This window comes from Galleria mellonella, unplaced genomic scaffold (assembly GCF_026898425.1).
Source record: "Galleria mellonella isolate WM207_F2 unplaced genomic scaffold, CSIRO_AGI_GalMel_v1 utg78, whole genome shotgun sequence".
NCBI lineage: Eukaryota > Metazoa > Arthropoda > Insecta > Lepidoptera > Pyralidae > Galleria > Galleria mellonella.
Genome location: NW_026442151.1, coordinates 1859775 through 1881006, shown reverse-complemented (window position 1 = coordinate 1881006; position 21232 = coordinate 1859775). Strand labels below are relative to the sequence as shown.

Below are 21232 nucleotides of genomic sequence, written 5' to 3'. Positions count from 1 at the left end.
TAAATGGTGACTAAAGGTGTAAAGAACAATGTTTTGTAAAGTACCATTATAGACTCCTGGCCATAGTTTCTAGTAATTAGGAATGAGATACTCATCTTCTACTTTACAGATAACTTTATGCCTATACTTTATGCTGCTGCTATACTTTTTATATTTAATACTAAACAACTACATTACACTTAATATAATGTGTCGTCGTACGGACTCACTTGATATAGTTGGCTTTCTTGTCTTCTTTCCAGTCTTTGTTCAACTGGTGCACTTTACAGGCGGTGTAACGTTGCTCGCGCAAGTCAAACGCCTTGTGCACCTCACTAAATCCACCTTTCCCAAGCAGCATCAGTAACAGATACCTGAGTAGATATTATTATTATTTTAATAAAACTGTTAATACAGAAGTTTGACATAATCAGCAATTTAGAGAAAATTGTTGACTACCTATTCAATTATTTAATTATTTATACTTTTGCACACTTTAAAAATGTATACAGGTTGCCTGATAGTATTCTCTACCAATCAACTGTTATGTCGGACAGAGAAAGAGAGTAAATGGTGATGCATTGAGCAAACAAAAACATCAATTATATCTATACTTATAATAAATCTGTAGAGGTCAATTCTGTACATGAAATATATTTCCAAAACAACTATCAGGGTGATTAGTGATCAATACTGATGCCAAAAATGCAATCAGTTAAATTCTTGTCTGTCTGTCTGTATGTTCGTTATAGAAACTAAAACTCCTCGACGGATTTTCACGAAACTTGGTATAATTATTCTTTATACTCCTGGGCAGGTTATAGTATACTTTTCATCACGCTACGATCAATAGGAGCAGAGCAGGGAAGGGAAATGTTGAGAAAACAGAAGTTACTGCATTTTTATTTCGTGTGCATTATTTTTAAAATGTAATAATGTCCACCCGTGCGACGCTGGGATGGGCCGCTAGTCAATAATAAATAAATATATCCTAAAAAATAGGAATGTATCCCGTCAATTCGACCAGTATGTGATCCTCCTGGAAACCATCATAGTCATAATGACTTCGTCATGGTTTGCAAAGGGAGCTATCTTCATCTATTAATTAGTAGATCATTGAGAATCACAGGTATCATACCATTACGCAAAAGGGATTACCATTTAATTTTGACCTTTTAAAAACATCTGCATTTTATGTCAATATTCCAAATCAAATTTTTGAGTGATTGTTTTAAATGAGTTTTGATTTATTGATCAAGTTTTTATTTACTATCAAATACCCTAATTTCAGTGGTAATTTAATAAAAATTTTATAGCACGGTTAACATTTCAATTTGTTATTATTAAGTACATAAAAACATAACCGACCTATATAGGTCTGTTAAGTTTTTCTGCTGTGAAACAACGAAGTACAGTTGTTTTTTTATGGTCTAGTTTTGTTTCTCTTCATGAACCACGACGCTCTGACGTTAAGTGAGATTGTCCTCATAGACAAGAGACAATTGACAGAAACATTTTCACTGTCACAATGATGATAACAATATCTGACGTTTTGTTCTTCCAAATGCGATTGGTAATAAATTTGTATTGATTAATACATTCATTTAATACTTTACAGGCGAGGCTGTTGAGAATACTAGTGGAATTGAAACCTGTATGTGATTTCACAGAAATAAACAGCCTACTGCTCTTCGCTTTTTACTTAGGTATTTGCAAGTCTATGACAATATAGACAACAATAAATAGTTTGTTTTTGTTGCAAGATTAAAAAAAAGTATGAACTGTTCTAATTTAAATGAATGTATTTATAATTAAATAATATTGTAAACAATAACTTACCGATCAGAGAGCACAGGATGTTGTGAAAACCGACTCTGATCCTCATTATGTATCCGTTTTAATTCTCGAATGTGAAGATTTCTTTCCCGTTCTAACTTTTCCATCTCTAGCTGCAAATCCGCGTCTTCCTTTTTTAATGCACTTTGTCGTAACTGTAACAAAAAGCATGGAGGAATTCTAAAATATTTCCAAATGTATAACGATACATTTTATAACACTATTATCACAATTTTTAGAAACAAGTTTTCCTGTTCATTGTAATAGTAATGTTATGATGTGCGAAATGACAATACCGGATTATTTGAAATATGACGTGTTTCCCGTATGACGTTAAAGGAAATCCAAACTAAAACTGAAGACTAGTAATGGCCGAAAGTAATTTGCTTTCGAAATATTTTCCAAAATCTCACCGATTATATAATACTCCTACCAGATCATATAGGGCATGCTATAGAAAGATTGACGTTTTGGGACCTTTGTACACAAATGTTAGCGTCGATACATTAAACAACGAAAAACTATTCAAAAATATCTATTCTGCGAAAGATTAGGGCTGGAGGGGGACGACATTTTGGTGCCACAAAGTTATCATTGTAAAAATGCAAAGAATTTTTGTTTTATGCAAGTGAAAAAGACAAATTGACGGTCCATCTGAGGCCAATTAGTAACAATCGCCTACAGGACATATAACACCATGAGCTTCCAACAATACACTGTGAAAGATGTTACAGACGATGGGGAGGGAATTACAAAAGCAAAGCCAACCTTTAGTATCTCGTCTGCTTCGTAATACTCCTGCCATGTCATACTAGGCAGGGGGTCAGGTTTGAGGAAGGTAGGAGCGTCTGTGCCGTTGTGTAAAGGCGGTGGCTGCGGTGTGGTGGGTGCGGAGGCGGACGCGCTCGACGTCCGCTTGCCGCGCCCGCCTCCGCCCTCGCTGTTAGACGGCCGCTTCTTGAACAGTAACTTCTTTTGGCGGTCGATCTCTTCTTTTTCAGCGGTTATCTCCTCTTGCCGCCTGATCGAGTTTTAAATTACTTGATGCAAATCCATATGCATTAAATTATAGTTACATAATTTCAATAAGTAATACAATATTCTATACAATTTTCTTAGGAATAAATCGCCCATAATATGCATATGTACCTATGTATTATTCAGAAAACAAAACAATTGATTAACAATTAACACAAGGAACCTTTAAGAAAAGAACATATAAATTATATATCTATATAAGTATATACCTAAATCTACCTTTTAGGTTAGTACATGCTCTTTTCTTAAAGGGTTCAAACATCGTATCAGCATGGATATACCGTAAGAACACATTAATGTAAATCAATATTGTGTTCACAAATGTATTTATTGTTTATTAATAAGAATAGTTATATAATACCTTGTGAGTTCTTGAAATGCATATCCATCAGTCCAATTCTCCTGGAAGGTGGCTCCGACACGCTGCGTGACGAACTGGCCAAGCCTTAGCCGGTTCTGCATACACCGCTGCCGTGCTTCCTTCTTTTCTATAGTACTTTTCTCATTCAACAACTTCTTTACAACTTCTATACACTTATTTATGTGTGATTTGTGTTGCTCTATAACCTGAAATAATATGATCGATTTACAATAAACCTTTTTAGTATACATATTTATAAATTATAGCATAATGGTACCATACTTCAGAAAGAAATTATCACTATTTATAGTTTGAGTGACTGTGGTAAGCTCGCTTTGTTGAATACAAATATGCTTAGTGAAATATGACCATGTTGAGTATCACATTCCCCACAACAATAACAGTCGAGAAATGTTTCTGACCATTAAATTTGGGTCATCATTACAACCATTAACATATTTACATTTTATCTATAGGGTCATATTTTTTTCTAAGTAATAGAATATATTTTCTACAACCAAAAAAAAAGGAAATAGAAAATACTGGATTACTAAAAAAGGTCTGTCAAAACCAGAAATATCCTAACAGTATAACATAAAAAAAAGGTAAGCGTTTTGAAATTACACTTATAATTTTTTATATTTTTAAATCAAAACGTAAATTCATTTAAGAAAAATAACTAAAAAAGGTACATTTATATTAAAGGTAACTTGGATGACAAATTTGAAAAAGGATTCTGAACCTAGAGCTAATATATCATTTATTTTTAAAATCTTACCTTGCTCTGTGCCTGAACTTGATGCTTCAGTTCTTCATTACTTCTTGTTAATTCTTCTATTCTATTATTTCTTATTTCTAAAACAGATGATGCTTGAGTTTCTAACTCTTGTATCCTCTGACATGTCAGTTCTGTTTGAACCTATAACCAAACAGATAACAATTTGAATTACTGAAATCAATAGTTATGAAAAAATCTTTTTTTAACATTCAATATTATATTTTGAATTTTTCACAACGCAACAGCAACTAATGTTCTTTTAACTAGTATTAATTTACTATATTATAAGTAATAAACATCAAAACTAACAAGACCTAAATTCAAATAAGATTGACCAAATATGACAAATGATATTATGATATTGAGTTATCCTTCCATGAGATAATCAACAACACACAAAATGCAAGTAAAATCTCATCATAGATATACATTTTTACCACAAATTACATTTTAAAACATTATAGTGACAAAATTTTACACTAAAGCCAATTCTAAAATCTAAAGCCATCAGTTGAGATATTATACATAAATATTGATCTAACTAAAAAACCATCACATTATATTTAATTAAGTTTTGTAATAAGAAGAGGGCCCAAGACTTCACGACACAGGGAATCCTAGTGTGAAGTTTTGGGAACAAATGTAAAATTGAAACATGTATTTTTGGATTTAATAAATATTATTATATTTTTTTGTCTCGTTTCTTTATCACTGATGGTCATGACCACATGAGGACAATCTTGCACAATTGCTCCCATAACCAACAAATTGTATAGTCTTAAACAGTAGTCTATATAATTTTTCTCATAATACTACCTGCATGCCAAATTTCACAATGATTGATTAAACCGTTCAAGCGACATAGGGTAACACAAATATACATACAAACTTTTTTCATATTTAAAAGTTAGTGTGGATTGAATAATATACAAGTCAAATTACAATTTAGCATTCCATGAATATGATATTACGATGTTTGTATATTAAATACTGATGATAATTTTCGGAATTATTTTTTATACCACATTTAATTATTAAATTTATGCTACTGTCTTAGTAATATTGATTTGAAAATTTTGAAATTATAATTTAAAAAATGTATAAATAAAAACATCAATTTAATGACCAAGCAAGAAAAAAAATTGTCAATATATTTGTTAGTGTAAATATCTACCTGTTTAACAGATGTATGGGGTCGCTGTTGAGAAGCAGAACGTAAAAAATCTGCTCCCGTGGACAGTAACGACGAAGGTGACGGTGGGTACTACACAAATACATTATACATTCTGTAGAACTTCCCATTACAATATAAAACAAAGACATTTCTAAGCATTTACAAATAGATAATATGTCAATTCATTAAATGAATTCAAGCAAAACTCTGGATTCATTAGAGTTTAGCCATAGTGTTCTTTTAATAAGATTGAAAAAAGAAAATTAAACATCTGTTATTAGCAGTTTAGCATTAATGTTGACATTGATGAAGTATTAACAAATGATTGAAATCTAACAAAATTATTGAACGTTTTTTAAAACACACTTTACTCAGATTAGTTTAAAAATGAAGTTTAGAATATTTTAGTATTCAATTTGATAAAAAGCAATCTCGAAATACCAGATCAAAGAATAGAATGGAACAGAGATAATATTCCATGTATTAAAACTTTATTAGTGACCCAAAAAATATTAATAGTGAAATTTTTAAAAAGTGGATATGCATAATTTTCTTTAAAGTTATCAGAGCACTTTTTAAATAACAATTCATAATTACATAAAAACTTTTTGTTTGAAATTTGACAGGTAATACCACACTTTGATATGAATACTCTTAAACTGTATATTTCACGTAAGTCTGGGAGTTTCAGCAGAAGAGAATATTTCATCTATGCAGATCCCAAACATCATATAGTGTAAAACACACAATAAATACCTCAAATTCGAATACAAAGTTGGATAATACATATATCCAATTTACATATTTTATTGAACATACCAATAATAATTATTTAATACTTTCACAAATGGTTTTAAATATCTTTATAATATAGTAAAAAAATGTATATATGTTACAAAAACACAATGGCTTAAAATTTCTACCTTTAAATGTTCTATTATTGTGTGCCTAGTATATAACAGAAGAAACAAGGTAAGGTAACCCAAGTAAAATTCAGATACATTATGCAATTATTGTGAATTGTAAACATTTTGGTCATGATAATTTTAAGTAGTTTTTGAAATCAGGTATTTCAAGAGGAAGTTATCATAAAGAGAACATACAACAATTTTGTTACAATATCTCATATTTTAAAATACACTAATATTTACCATAGGATAATTAGCGCCCTGTGGTGACGGTGACTTGGCGCCAGTATGCCGCACAGGACTGGATGAGGGATGTTTCGAGAAATATTCCCGAATGTTTTTATCTGAAGAATTATGCCTCTGCTTGCCGCCGCCACCGCCCCCACCTCCGCCGACGCCCTCTTCTCCTGGAACATTATGATATATTTGTTCAAAACCAAATTGCTTATATACAATTTGGAATGCCAAATGGACTAACAGTCTAACTAATGGAAAATGGTAACCATCGCATGTAACAGTCATGACATGAACTTTCGAGATCCGGGGGAAAAGAGATTGTTAGTAATGGGGTCTAACTGGCCCATTTTTACAATACACTCTACCAGGTCGACTCCCACACAGGAAACGACCATAGTTAATTCTACTGGAATTCGTCACGATAAGCTATAAATGATCTGCTTTCATCCTCACCAATTACTCAAACGGGTGCCCCACCAGCGTTTACCAATAACGCAGGCGATACTACCATTCCATTATCATCCATAAAAAAAATCTGGAGGTCCTAGAATACTTTGTAAACACATGACACATCCATGTTTTGCCATTCTGGAAGACTATGATTATGCCTCCATACCCTGTAATTTCATTGCCATAGCCTTTTCTTTCAACTGAAACACTGCCATGTAAATACAGCAGCTTTGCAACGGGAACAGGAATAAGACACATCTCACAAATAATTATGGTAACCTTAATTAGGCATTGGTGTTATTGATTTTTATTTTATTGATATTTTAAGAGGGACACTGCTACCTATCTCTCGACCATTAAGTTCCCTTGGTTACCTCTTACGACACCCAGAGCAAAGAAAGGGTGTAGATCATTCTATGCAGGGACCTTGTGGCATTATTTCATATGGTTAGTGGCAACTATCACTAAAGGCAAGAACAACACAAGGTGGAAGACATGGATGTCAGAATCTCAAATGTATTACCACCACTCCTTAAAACAAATGTGTTGTAGCTCTTGTATTACTATGAAAGCAGTGACTTAACCTTCATACCAGAATACAATAATGCATGCACTGCTGTTTGGTAGCAGAAAAATTTAACAGTAATCTATTTTACTATGGCTACAGTAAGTGACAATTACACTTGTTCATACAAAGCATGAATTTGTTTTTAACAGTATGTTTGTTCAAATATATTTATTCCATCAATTAATACTTCAAAACTACTGAATAATGCTCACCTTTTCGTTTCCTTTTTCTTTCTGGCATAGCTATAGTAGGTGTTGCACCACTTGGTGGTACAAGAGCAGCGCCTGGGGCTGCAGTCGAGCCTCGCATTGCAGCAGACTTTTCAGGAGTCAATGCATCAACTTCTTTATCACTATGCGATGACCCTGAAATATCAATAACTATAAAGCTCAAATAGAGAAATGCAAAGTTCATTTACTAGCTATAACATATGTAAAAATCATAAGTTTAGCTGTATAAAATAAGATAAAATGTGTGTTCATCTAAAATATGGTCTACATCTATACTAAATATCGTTGATCATCATATAATATCATAAATTTTATTTTATTTAATAAAAAGAGTTAAATAACTTTGCGCATTTACAATAAGTTTTAATAGAAATGACTTCATGAGTTTTTGTTGATGATACACACATTTGCATTTGAAGACTGAGTTATTATGTCCAAATTTTTTACACTAATAAAAAGGTATTCTTGAAATTAATTAAAAATATGATAAAATATGTTATAGAGATAGACATAAAATAAATCCTTTTATGTACACTGACATATCATTGGACAATAAATAACAATAAAATTTTAAAAACTTAATTTATATAGTTATGCATTTACAATAACCATATTTGTTTTACACAACCATACAACAAACATACAAAATATGTCAGTTACATTGTATGCTTATTTAACACCTTTGTCGCTGAATACTTAATAGTCTCCACAGTGTATAGAAAATTTTTGATAGATAATAAGTACTTTATAAGTATTTGTAAGTTATAAATATAAATACTTAGATTTAAATTTGATATCGCAGCAAAATCTTGATTTTAAGGAAAAATATGAACTAAATTTCTAATATATTTAAATCAAAATTATTATAAATTTAGTATTATGATGATCCATAAATTGGTAATGTAGCAAAATTATTAAATTAAAATATTAGGTTAAGAATTGCCTCAATGCCTCAATTTTTCATGTAAAAACAATTATTACTTCTGGGAAAAAAATGGGATATTTTTGTTTTACTATTAAGAGAATAATAATATAATTACAATTTACAATGAAATTAAGGCTTCTTATACTACAATTTAAAAAATACACTAGAGATAGATAATTTTAAATTTGTTCACATTCATTCTCACACACATAACAAAATTTTGTGGTACTTTCATAGTAAGATTATGATCTATCACCTGTTTTAAGGCACTTATGGATATCCACTTTATAAATCAGATTGTCTATTAAAGTTCCCTCAGATTGAGCCAAAAGCAAACAAACTACACAATATTTAATGTAATGAATGTGTTATTTTTATAGGCTTATCAGTAGGCATTTCGCTGTTCTGCAATATGAGAGTCTTATCAACTAGATACAAATTATTACACATCGTCCCTTCTTATAGATTTATGTCACAAAATTTGCATATTATGTAAATGAAACAAAGATAATATAAGCAAAACAAACTGTTCTATTAAAACAATTATGATCATCGACTCACTTTTTGATAAGGAGCCCAGTAGGCCGATGTGATTTACGTTAACTCCACTTTTGTAGTCATGCATTTTGGCACAAAATAGTCTTGTACGGGAAGAAAGACGACACTTTCACAGTTCCGATCCGGCATTATACACGACAAAATGACGTCACAAATACTAGTTTGATATATTGATATCTATTTCACAGACGTTCGGTCAGCCGTCAAAATTTGTAAATAAACGTCAGCTCTGATGACGAGACCGGCTTGTAACAAACACTTTACACTGATCACAAGTTCCACTAATAACTCGCACTTTTATCACTAAATCACAATTTACCTGTGCTCATATTGGAGTCCTGACTGTGCAGTGGTTGCCCCGTGTTGACAGTCGTTTGTGGTGCCATCTGAATTTGTGACCCAGCTGACATCTGTAAAGAAAGATGGCGTCTTTACATATGACTCGATCACTTAATTTCCACTTTACTTAAAATGTTATCAAATATTTAACACTTTTATTATCACCTATACTTACAAATTACGTGAAATAAAAAAAGGCCATGTTAACTACTTCATTATTTTCATTTCATATAAATAACCTAACTAGTTTGACAAGTTGTAAACGCCAACCGCGACAATCGGATACGCATCCGCGGGGCGCGGTGTACCTACTGGAAGGGGAGAAGGCTGAGAGGGGGGCGTGGAGATCGTCACGAAGTTTGCTCCGAATGTAATAATAATAACGACGACGGGCGAGGCGCCATTTTACAAGGATACAAGGCCGAAAACAAGCGATGTAAAACTAGTGAAAAATAATAAAATGCTTATTGATAATTAGAAAGCCGCTATATAAATACCATATAAAAATATCAAACTGATTTGGTAAATACAGCCTCGCCACTGAGAATGACAATACATTCACAGTACGCATAGCGGCAGACAGGTCAACAGCCCTCTATTGCCATCGTGCTTGTTAGTCAATTGGAATTTTGCAGCAAATAAATTCCAAGAAATTATGCAATAAGTCATAATTTGGTTAATTTAGTCTCATTAGTTGTATAGCGTAATGAATTAAAGAGAATTTAGAATTTTAGAAACTAAACAATTTGGTACGAACAAATCCAGCAACTTGACCGATTATTCCCGCAATGAGGTGGCAGTGGCGGGTGGCGGGTGGCGTGCCTCAGTGCCTCTGCCACCGACCGACCGCGGCGAACGAGTAGGTACGTGATATCGGCGCTCGTGCCCCACAACAAACTGCTTACTGGACGTGTTACGTAGGCGTTTGTGCCGCGATGTACCAACATAAACATAGATATGTCTACTTGTGTGCATACCTATCCAAGCACCGTACGCGATAAACTTGTGTGCAAAGGTGAAAAATATGGCTAACACGATTTATATATTTTAGTAATCGCCTATTCGTTCGGCGTTAATATACCTATTAAAAATATAAGTAATTGTAGCTAAACTAGACGAATTGACAGAATGGATGGGAAAAATTTCTAACGAAAAAATTTGTAGTTATAAGGTGAAATCAAAATATAAAAATTAATGGCTATTACATAAAAAAAATGGAAGTGACATACAATTTTAATAATTATATGTAGGTATTACTTTTTTAATAAAAATAGGTACAAAAAATATTCTAATGGTAACATAATGGCATTACACTTCCGAGCACATATCTTTTGAGCTTGAACAAATTGGAAGAAGTAACTATGGCCGTTTGAAATCTCAACTTCGCAAAATCTTACAATGCTGGTTATAGAAGTATGTGCTAGGAATAATACAGATAAGAATGATAATAGGGAACACTCCTTAGTAATTTGGTAAAACTGTAAATGACCCTGTTGAGAACATACAAGACGGAACGTTTGATTCCCTTTTCACAAATTCTATTTTTTTACATTATTTTGAATATATATGTATATATATAATCTTTGGAGCACTTAAAATATTTAAATGTAACATTGTACTATGATCACGATAATATACCTACTTAATTTGAATTCACAATAAATGAGTCTATAATTGATTACATAAGAATTTATGATAATGGTAAATAGGATATGATGACAAAGAAATCTTTTTTTGATTATTATGATTTGTGGACATAAATAAGTAGTTCTTGATGATGTAACAAAAAGGCAAAAGGGTTTCTTAAAAAAAAATTGTGTGCCCCCTTTTACTGACCACTTATTTATACCAATACGTAAGAAAGAAAAAGTTACACCATTTATTATTTATGATAAAAATTAGAAAAACGACCTTAGATTTTTTCTATCTAGTGTTATAAAATGCATAGCTTTTATTAAATTGGCCAAATTTTATATTTGTATATGATTATTCAAAAAGAGGTGTCACGGACACAAACATAAGTAATAATCATTATAGATCATTAATATATATTGAAATATTTGGTGCACTAGCCAACACGAATGCAGAAAGAGACATAAGCTGGCCTGGGCATATTAGCATTAACGCCGGAACGTTGCCGCTCTGCATGTACTCCCTTCGGTGCCTCTTGCCCCCTCCTCTCCTGTTCATAGTGCCACCTCCTGTATTAAGCTGACAACAAAAGTCGCTAGCGAGCGAAACGCATTTCGATTGGATTAAAACGATAAGGAAAATAAGGGACGGACATGCGATACAGACTAAGTTAATAAACACACAAGTTTCACCCATTGCTGAAGGCTAAACGGACGTATTATTTTTCAAGTATAAATAATAGAATCTATCGTTGTAAGCAAATTCGATATAATAAATAAACGAAATCTATTAATAAGTGTACATAAAGATTTCTAATTTAGGATCATATAATATGCAACAATGAGCAAAATGTTTAGAAATTGTAATCGGCTTCAATTTACAAATCGACCAATGATTGGCCTGCGCTGTGTTTATTGTCGAGTCTATTTTTAGCGTGTCTACCTAGCATCAGGCGAATGGAAAGTTAGCGCGTTGGCAATACACGATAGCTACTTATTATTTATGTAGATACTAATTTACTTATAAGCTACAATAAACAAGCATACAAGGTAACATTTATTGTCGAGTTGAATATTTTATCGTGAACATTATCAGAGAATATTGCCTCGCCAAGAAAATCTAGATAATTTTTATTCATTGTAACAATTATCGTGCATAGCTTCAGCTCTATCTATACGGATACAAAATTACAAAGATTATATTTTGTGTATAAAGTAAGTATAAATCTAACAAAAACATTTGAGTATAAAGAGAGGCTGTATCCATCACTTCTTTGCATATTTTAAAATCTGTCTCTATAGTAATATTAACAATTACTGGCTAAATTCTTACAATTAATTTTGATTCAACTGTTTTGTCAAAATTGTGTTTAATGAGAGATTCAACACCATTTTTATATACCCAACATAAGAAGATATTTTTTCATTAGTCTGTCCAAAATAATTTATAAAATTTAAATTTACTATAAAGAAATAAATATCTACAGGCAATGTAATGTGATTTATGTAGTATATAGCGTAGTGTTATATGAATAGACAGGTATAGGACACGCGTAGAACCAACAAAATATATAGTTGTAAAGCATCAAAAAAGCTTTTAGTTCAATTTCAACGTAGTATCAGGGGCGTATGCATTACTGCGCCGCAGGAACTGCGTCTCAATGTTGAAAGACAATCAATACTCAGTCACATCTCTGTCCCGCATTCATTGTGGAAGCGCAGTTCTGCGGACCCTAAAATCCCCTCTTCCGGTACGGCGTTCAGCCGCGTGCTGTTTAACCCAATTTTCTAGTACGAAGGGTGTAAAGGGTGAGAGGTACGAAAAAGGTGGGGTTCAACGCAACTTTAACCGCAAATGTGCAAGCCCAATAAGGAATTATGACTTTATTCTAAACTTGTAACATCAATATTTTCTTAAAATTTGTTACACTATCGATTTTAGAGGGAAAGTTTAATTAGTAATAGGGTTTAACACCCCTATTGCTAGCAATATACCCTCCTAGCAGGTCGACCTTCACGCAGTTTACCCTGGAAACCATTGTAATTAAGTATTGATAAATTCGTTACGATAGGCCAACTGACCTGCTTTCATCTTCATCTATCACCTTTCATTGGTGGCCCGTCAGCGAAAGCGTAGACAGGGTTACTATTTCGTCTTCACCCATTAAAAAATACAGAAAATATATAGAATATAAAAAAGACCAGTCAAGTGCGAGTCGGACTTGCGCAACGAAAGTTCCACAATCAAATTTATAATCTTTCTTTTTGTGAAAAAACTATAAATTTACGGTTTTCGGATTTTTTCCTTTACTTGTGCTACATAAACATTGCTTATTGCCAAATTTCATGATTCAAGGTCAACGGAAAGTACATTAATAGCTCTTGATTCCCTTTGCGAATGTCAAAATATGCGATATAAATTGAACATAATCGAGCGTATCTCTTGATTACGATTTAGAATATAGATTTTTTCACTGCTTTAAGACATTGCAGACCCGAGTATACCTTCTCGATACCTTCACGCGTTCCTAAAAAAAGGGTCTTGACAGACGGACAGATGGACGGACGGATGGTTTACATCGGAATTGCTCACATTATCATGATAACATATTGACTAAAATAATAGTTATACCATATAAAATATTATCTAAACTTTTGGTGGTGATCATAAAATAAAAGTTAAGACAAAAGGAATCCAATGATGTAAAATAGTCAAACATATTTTTTATTCTTTCTTGATTCGTAATATTATTAACGATAACAACGCCATATAAGCAAAGTATGTCCAACATGGATGATTTCAATTTATGAAGTTGATTTACTGATAAGATAATATATCTCACGTGAAGGCTTTTCTACAAATTATGTGTTATTTTTTTAACTAATATGTAGTGGTACGCTGTAATATTTATTTATTATCTTCAAAGCCAAATCAGATGATTTCTGTCGCTTGACCCGTATTTTCCCAAGACATCTTATCCGCATATATTAGTTATGAAATTATCCGAATCGCCCAAGTTGTTTAAACAAATCAAGTTAAATTTATCGTAATATCTATAACATTACGTAGTAGTAGTAGTATTTCAATCGTCAATCAATCATTCGTACCATCTTATACTTATTTAGTACCCTTTATACCGATACTTAATAAAGATTATAGTGAAGAATTAAAATTTAATGGCACCACTAAAATGAAATATAAACTTGGCTGACGACGAGCGTCGCGAGCATGCGCAGCGCTCCATTCATAATATGACGTGTCGTCGGTTGCCGCCGCAGGCCACCCTAACCGGCATTCTTATCTGGACATTTTACTGAAGTTTGGTTATCAAATCATTAATACTTTTAATTTTATCATTTAAATTTTCATTACGTTATAATCCACTATGCCTTTTTATGGGACGATTCTCGGTGAAGCGGTACGGGCTGCGCACTGGGTCAGGCGAAGCAGTACGGACGGACCTTGCAATGTCGCGGCGTGACGCTCAGCTGACGAGCCGCCCGCCGCGCCGCCGTCGCCGCCTCCGGTTGTCGCGCCGTTTCGCCCCGGCCCCGCGTTCAACGCGTTCATTGCCTCCGTGGCGACTGGCGCGAGTGGACGTTTCGTATGCTATCATCATCACGTAATTTCAACGCTAGCTAACGAGTATATTTACGACGAAATATGAATATCAAGCATCGAAGCGGACCATCAACGAATGTGTTAATATTGTGAAAACCTATGGTCGATTGTTAATGTGAGTGCTACGTGCGCAGATAAATTTAGTTATGCTGGAGTGCGGTGACGACCGGTGCGAAAGGTCGGGCTGTGTAAAAATAACTGCGGAACCGGGCGGCTAAGCGGTGGAATGAGGTTTGACGGCACATTGTAGCCGAGGCGGGGCGAGGCCGTGTGCGCCATGTTATAATTTCCCTTCGCGTCGAATGTGCAAACCGACTGACTGAACAGTGCGCTGTGCCTACTTCTCTTTCTCTCAGTGCAAATTAAGTATGCTTGTTGTACGAGATATGACTCTTCCAGCTCTGCGCCTAATCTATGTACCTTTAGCTCTGGCTACACTAGGTACAAATGTATATCTACTAACGAAGGAACGAGTTTACTACATAATGTTTTCTAAAGCAATGCTTAGTATTCTGAATGCCAACTAGTGGTAGTTTAATATTGTAGACATTTTAAGATGTTTATATTTTTAAATTACATACATATTTCTTTTTTTGTTTTCAAAGAGTAAAAACACGTTCAAATGTGTATATAGTTAAAAACCAAGTATTGAGTTCATTAATACGACGAAATATTTGGAATTATTTTTACAATCCTTATTGTCCTTGAGATTACAACTACATAACTTAGCTATTATAAATAATAAATAATATTAAATAAATAAGTAGGAGAGGGGAAGTTGTCAAAGCTAGGTAGGTAGTAACTTATATAACTTCCTAGATACTGCTAGGTATAAAATTAAAACAAGACTTGAAAAAAAATTAAAGTGAATTAATTAGGTAGACAACATTTTTTCGTCATCTTCAACTGACTTCAAAAACGTGTGTCTATTGACCTATCAAACTACTTCATTATTTTTTGACCGATTTTGATAATTAATCGAAATCCGGTGTTAGTCACATATAATTTTGTCAATATTGATTGGTTTTATTTGTAAAACAATTTTATTGATCATAGTAAATAGAACAACCTGGTAGATAGGAACAGGGCAGTTAAATTTTATTTATAAATACTAGCTTAATGAATCTTGATAAGCAAGTACTAATACCACACTACTTCGTATCAATATTAGTAGTTTACCTAATAATAACATTATCACTTTACCTCACCCACGCATTTCAAATTCCATAGTTTTAAATAATGCAAATCCACGTATTCCTACAAATCATTTAGTAATATACATAGTTGGTTATACATACGATTACATAGCTACAACAAACATTCAATTTAGAGAAAGAAATACATATGACTCGAAATTACTACAGAATGCACAATAAATAAATAGTTCTTTCATTAGGAAATACATATATAAAATTAAAACAGAACTACCTAGTGCTAGTTGCTTTGATTTAGTTTGAAGTGCCTTCGTAACAAAAGTCGCACTCGATGGCCGCGGGGCGCGCGAGAACAGTGTCGCTGACCCCGTGGCCGAGCGGCCGGTAGGCGGATCGCTCGCAAGGTACGGGAGGGACATCAAAACTAACTGGCACACTTTGCTGTACCATATCACTATATCCACCATCTACCAAATCGAGTCCAAGCCTACCGTTTTAAAATATAGCACATCTAGGTCAAAATTCCACAATTAAATCTACAAGAATAGTTATGAAATTAATATTGACAGTATGATTTTCTTCATTAAACAATTATTATTAAAATATAATAATAAATAATAAGTATATTTTGCAAGAACAATTCACCAATTAATCAATAATACTTACTACATATTACACGTTCAAATCATTCCTCTAATTTTACATTAAGTCTCGTTAACAGATACAATTCAACTTAAACTAAAGAGAACTGATACCTGCAACACTTCGTCAAAATTATTTGTGAATTTATCCTCCACAATATTAAAACACTGTAATTATATCAAATATTTACAAATATGTCAAACAGTATTTGATAATTACGAAAATTCGGTACTTTAGCAGTTTATAAATAAACATTATAACAGCCTTGTATGTAGGTCACGTATTTAATATTTCATTCTGCTTCAAGCATATTTTTAACAAAGTACTCCACAATTTTCCAAGTAATTCAATAGATTTCATAGAGAGAGAGAGAGAGAGAGAGAGAGACGGAGAGAGAATCGAGATCAAATATCCAAAAAAATGAAAACATTTTTAAACAATGAAAATATAACCAAATAACTACCTCCTCATCGCCTCAGTACTAAATTATCTTTATCTATTTTTTTTTTGTTTTTATAATAAAATCGTAAGTGTAGAAATTCATGTCTGTCGGTGAATTACGTCATCATGAGAAAATGGATATCAATACCAATAAAATTTTAAAACAAGTTCTAGCCCATGTTAAAAGCTAGTATACCTACGGTTTATCGAAATCAGTTGAGTGAATTTTGAGATAACAGCTTGTATCTACTAATTAGGTCTAAAACTATGTCTACAAATTAGGCTTGACATATGTCAAGACTGATTATAAACGTTAAAAGTTATATAGAGACTTAGTCTGTGATCGCAAGATGCCTACACCTACTGCCCTTACTTGTGTGATTTTCCTAAACACATTCACACATACACGTTCACTAGTTCCTAAAGAAAGGCTGTGGTGATTTCCTATTACAGGCATCAGTTACGATAACAACGGTGATAATTACACAATGTTTATTGTTCTCGCCAGTGGTGGATTTATGCATTTCCTGCTAGTAGGCTTTTTAAATTCTTCAGCCCCCTATTGACTTCTACGATTTGCTACTAAAGTTCACAATCTTGTTAATTACATTTTTTGCCAATGAAATTGTAACTTTTGGAACCACATTTGTCACCCCTAAAATTTTCCGCCTTGGTCTCCAACCTACGCAATTTGCTGGTAAATCCACCACTGGTTTTCGCTGCTTTACAAAGCGATTTAGTAAGTATCTTTTACCATTACGTCTCAAATGGCAATTTTTTATTTGTTGAAGAAAAGTGCATTAACCCATTTAATGATTAGGAAGTAATGGCGTACGTACGTAAGTATGTAATACCCTTAAATATTTATGTTCTTGATAATTAGCAATCCCTAGTGAACTGTTTGTGCAGCGATTGCTACTGCAAGAAAGAAATTTCACTTACTTGTAACATCAAACTGTCACTGTCAATATTTTTATTGTTTACTATTATTGTATTTAGTTTGAACTAAAATCTAAGAATAAATATTATATTTTTGATAAAAATTGATAAACAGTTTTTAATATAGTTATATCAAAACATAAAGAATAAAGATTGTTGGTATTACTCTGTCTTAAATTAGAATATATTCTACCCAAACTTCATTCAAATCTATCCAGCCGTTTAAGCGTGATTGAGTGACAAACATACAAACATTTTCACAAACTTCCACATCCTTAATATTAGTAGGATGTTATTTATAGCATTTAAACGCATTTTTTTTTATTTATAAATATCCAAAAAAAAATTTCATCAGTGTGAGAGTTTTATTTATCCCTTTATAGATACATCTCTTCATCAATTAAGGAAAATTATTAATGTGAAAGATGAATAGAACGTTTCATTTTATTTATCTGATCACAGAATTATAAAACATTACATAGAAGTTATTTAATAGTTTTCATTCTATAAGTGTAGCATAGCCAATGTACATTTTATTTTTTATAGAACTCAGAATGGCAAACATGCTGACGGCCCACTTGATGGAAAATGGTACCAGTAAGTATCATGGACATAACACGAGTATACTGTGTTGCCCATGATACCCCTCATGCATTACCATTCTTGATGACTAAGGTGTTATGCCTCTGTACACTGTAATCTCACTGCCATATCCCACTCTTCAAACTCAAACAGCTATGCAAACACAACTACTTCATGGTAGAAACACGAATGGGACAGAGGTACCCAAGCAAACTACTATTGTACAAAGCCTCCTCTGATAGAATAAACTTGTTCCTTAAAATATATTATAAATATATTTTATTATATTTTAGTATCCCAAAGGAACAGTTTCAGTGTGTTATCAAATAAATCATTTGTGAATCAATTTTATATTTTTCCTTCAAGGTGTATCAATAAGTCCCAGATATCAACAGAAAAGCAACCGACTGTTTATTAGTAAGGTATATATTATATAATATATTTTATCCCGCAACTTTGTCTGAGTGGCAGTGTGTATTGTCAGACTGAGACAAAAAGTCATCTATTTGTTTTTCATTCCTAAATATCCCGTCCTTAGTCGTCCCGGCATAGAATAGGCCACCCCTTCCTTTCCCGTGGGTGACGTAAGAGGTGACTATGCGACGGTGAGGAATGGGCAGCAGCGTGCCTCTTAAAATATCTCCAAAGCCTAACTGCGGTCGCCAATCTGCCTGCCAAGCGTGGCATCTACTGCTACTACTACATCGACTACTGGCATAACCCCCTAGGGAGAGGCTTATGTTCAGCAGTGGACAGTTAAAAGCTGATATGATGGTGATGTATACCAAATTGCATGAAGATAGGTTGGGCCACCAAAAATAATAAGTGACTAACAAGTAAGTAGATGTTCACAATCCACTTCTCTATTTTTTGTTTGTTATTGGCGAAAATTTTCAGTTCCAGTCCCTCTCTGAACAAAATATAAAATATATTACATTGACAATGTGATAAACGTTATTTAATTTTTTTAAAACGAAACTGCTTTACGTGACGTGTCGTCTAAATAAAACGAACTTACTATAAACTAGTATTGTAAAACATCTATTTATAGTATTGTTTATATTACGCGCTTTAGCAGTAGCTACAACGAAACATTGCGTTGTTGAAGTATTCGACGATTATAAATGTAAGTGGAGGATACTATGTATATATAATCTATGGCCTGTTCAGAAATAACGATTTTAAGATAATAAAAATACGTATATAAAATCATTTAACATTTCGAATACATATTAATAGAATAAAACCCTAATGCCACCCACACTTTTCAAGAAAATCAATACTCCCTTATATGTTTGTCGACGAAAGCCTAATCGATATCAAGGTGACTGGCGTTGTAAACGTGGCATGACACTCCACAATAAAGTCTATTATTAACGTATGCCATCATGCAATAGTTCGTCACACACTAGTGTAGATCTACACAATCGCGATTTGTGTGTAGGAACTAGAATGGTGAAGGCTAAATTAATATATGAATGCGTGATGTTTGGTTGCTGTTGATGGTTATATAATTATATTACAGAAGTCCAGTCAAGTTTCATCTTCAAATATATACTATATTAATATCATTATACACTAGTTACCGACGATTAATACGTCTTTTTAAGCCACACAAATACTTAATACGGTTTAAATATTTTAATAGCTTTTTTACGACAATAGCGAAATGTTAACAAATCTACAACCATGGTTGTCGAATATCAATGAGTAAATTATGTTTTTATAAAACAAATGTTTATTTTTTTAGATTATATATATTTGTATATTTAAAAAAAATAAACATTTATGATAATTTCAACTCAAATGATTTATTCGTCTCCGGACTTATTTTTTATTTACTATTTCTACCAGATTATTTTCCTACAAATTAGTTATATCAATTTCAAGGTCAAAACTAATTGAAGTACTACTTACATAGTACAACATAAGTACCCTTGAATCTTCAAGCATTTTTGAGAAAATATGAATACCGACGACTTCTACAACGCAATGGTATGAACATTCTTTGTGTAAATTAGCTTTAAGATTCGATACTCCACACAGAAAAATATATTCTTTAAATTCGACCGACAAATTTAGGAAACGAAAATTTCTAAAAGTGACTCGAGTCTGAGTATCAGACCGGTAGATATTAATTGTTTGTTTTCTCATAACAAAGACTATCCTAGTTTGGCGAGCAGTTGCTGCACTGTTATATTTATAATCATAGAGATTTTGAAACCATGAAATGAAGGGAGAACAACGATATAAGTCCTTATAGTTTACACAAAAAGGCGCATATTTAACTCACCATCTTGCATTCGGGGGCTCGATGTGTTTCTACAAGATTCTCCCGCGCGCTCACCTGCAAACACGTGATCAAGGAGCTCAATGTAAAACGAAATTATATGAACCCCTCTATCACTCTCCTAATCAACTGATTAGGCAGCTATTATTCATATATTTATCATTAAAAGATTCTTGTATTAAAATTGAAATGAAATCACAGACTATTTCAATACTGTTTTTAATTTATAGTTTAGGCTCTATACCTGCCCTACATATATACTACATTATTATAATACTGAGCGCCTACAAAAGTAACATCATAAACGCACGAAGAACTAAGCAAGTCGATTCGATAAGGCTCGGAACTTCTGACAGAGAGAGCACTAATCTGTTTGTAGGTCGATAAGTCACAAACGTGCATTTGCGGGCAGACTATTTATATACGCCCGCCATCTTGTCGTCGAATGACGAAATCACTGTTTCACAGTCATCCCTCTCAAGTTCCGAAACTACTTATTGATCGAAACAATAAAATTTAACAGAATACCGACTCATCATACACAATATAT

General features: G+C 33.0%; 1 protein-coding gene across 10 annotated transcripts in view; it reads right to left on the bottom strand.

The window, feature by feature from the left end:
* LOC113517563 (serine/threonine-protein kinase tousled-like 2) overlaps nt 1-21232 on the bottom strand; it is a 60820-nt gene that overhangs the window by 6497 nt on the left and 33091 nt on the right. For 3 of the 10 annotated variants that reach the window (XM_052901629.1, XM_052901632.1, XM_052901627.1), the window contains 9 exons: nt 9362-9452; nt 7542-7694; nt 6318-6481; nt 5167-5256; nt 3993-4133; nt 3215-3420; nt 2584-2836; nt 1819-1970; nt 210-353 (listed from right to left, as the gene is read on the bottom strand). In XM_052901629.1, the coding sequence (XP_052757589.1) occupies nt 210-353; nt 1819-1970; nt 2584-2836; nt 3215-3420; nt 3993-4133; nt 5167-5256; nt 6318-6481; nt 7542-7694; nt 9362-9452 (1394 nt within the window). The other 7 variants (XM_052901626.1, XM_026902268.3, XM_052901631.1 and 4 more) reach the window with 6 other exon arrangements.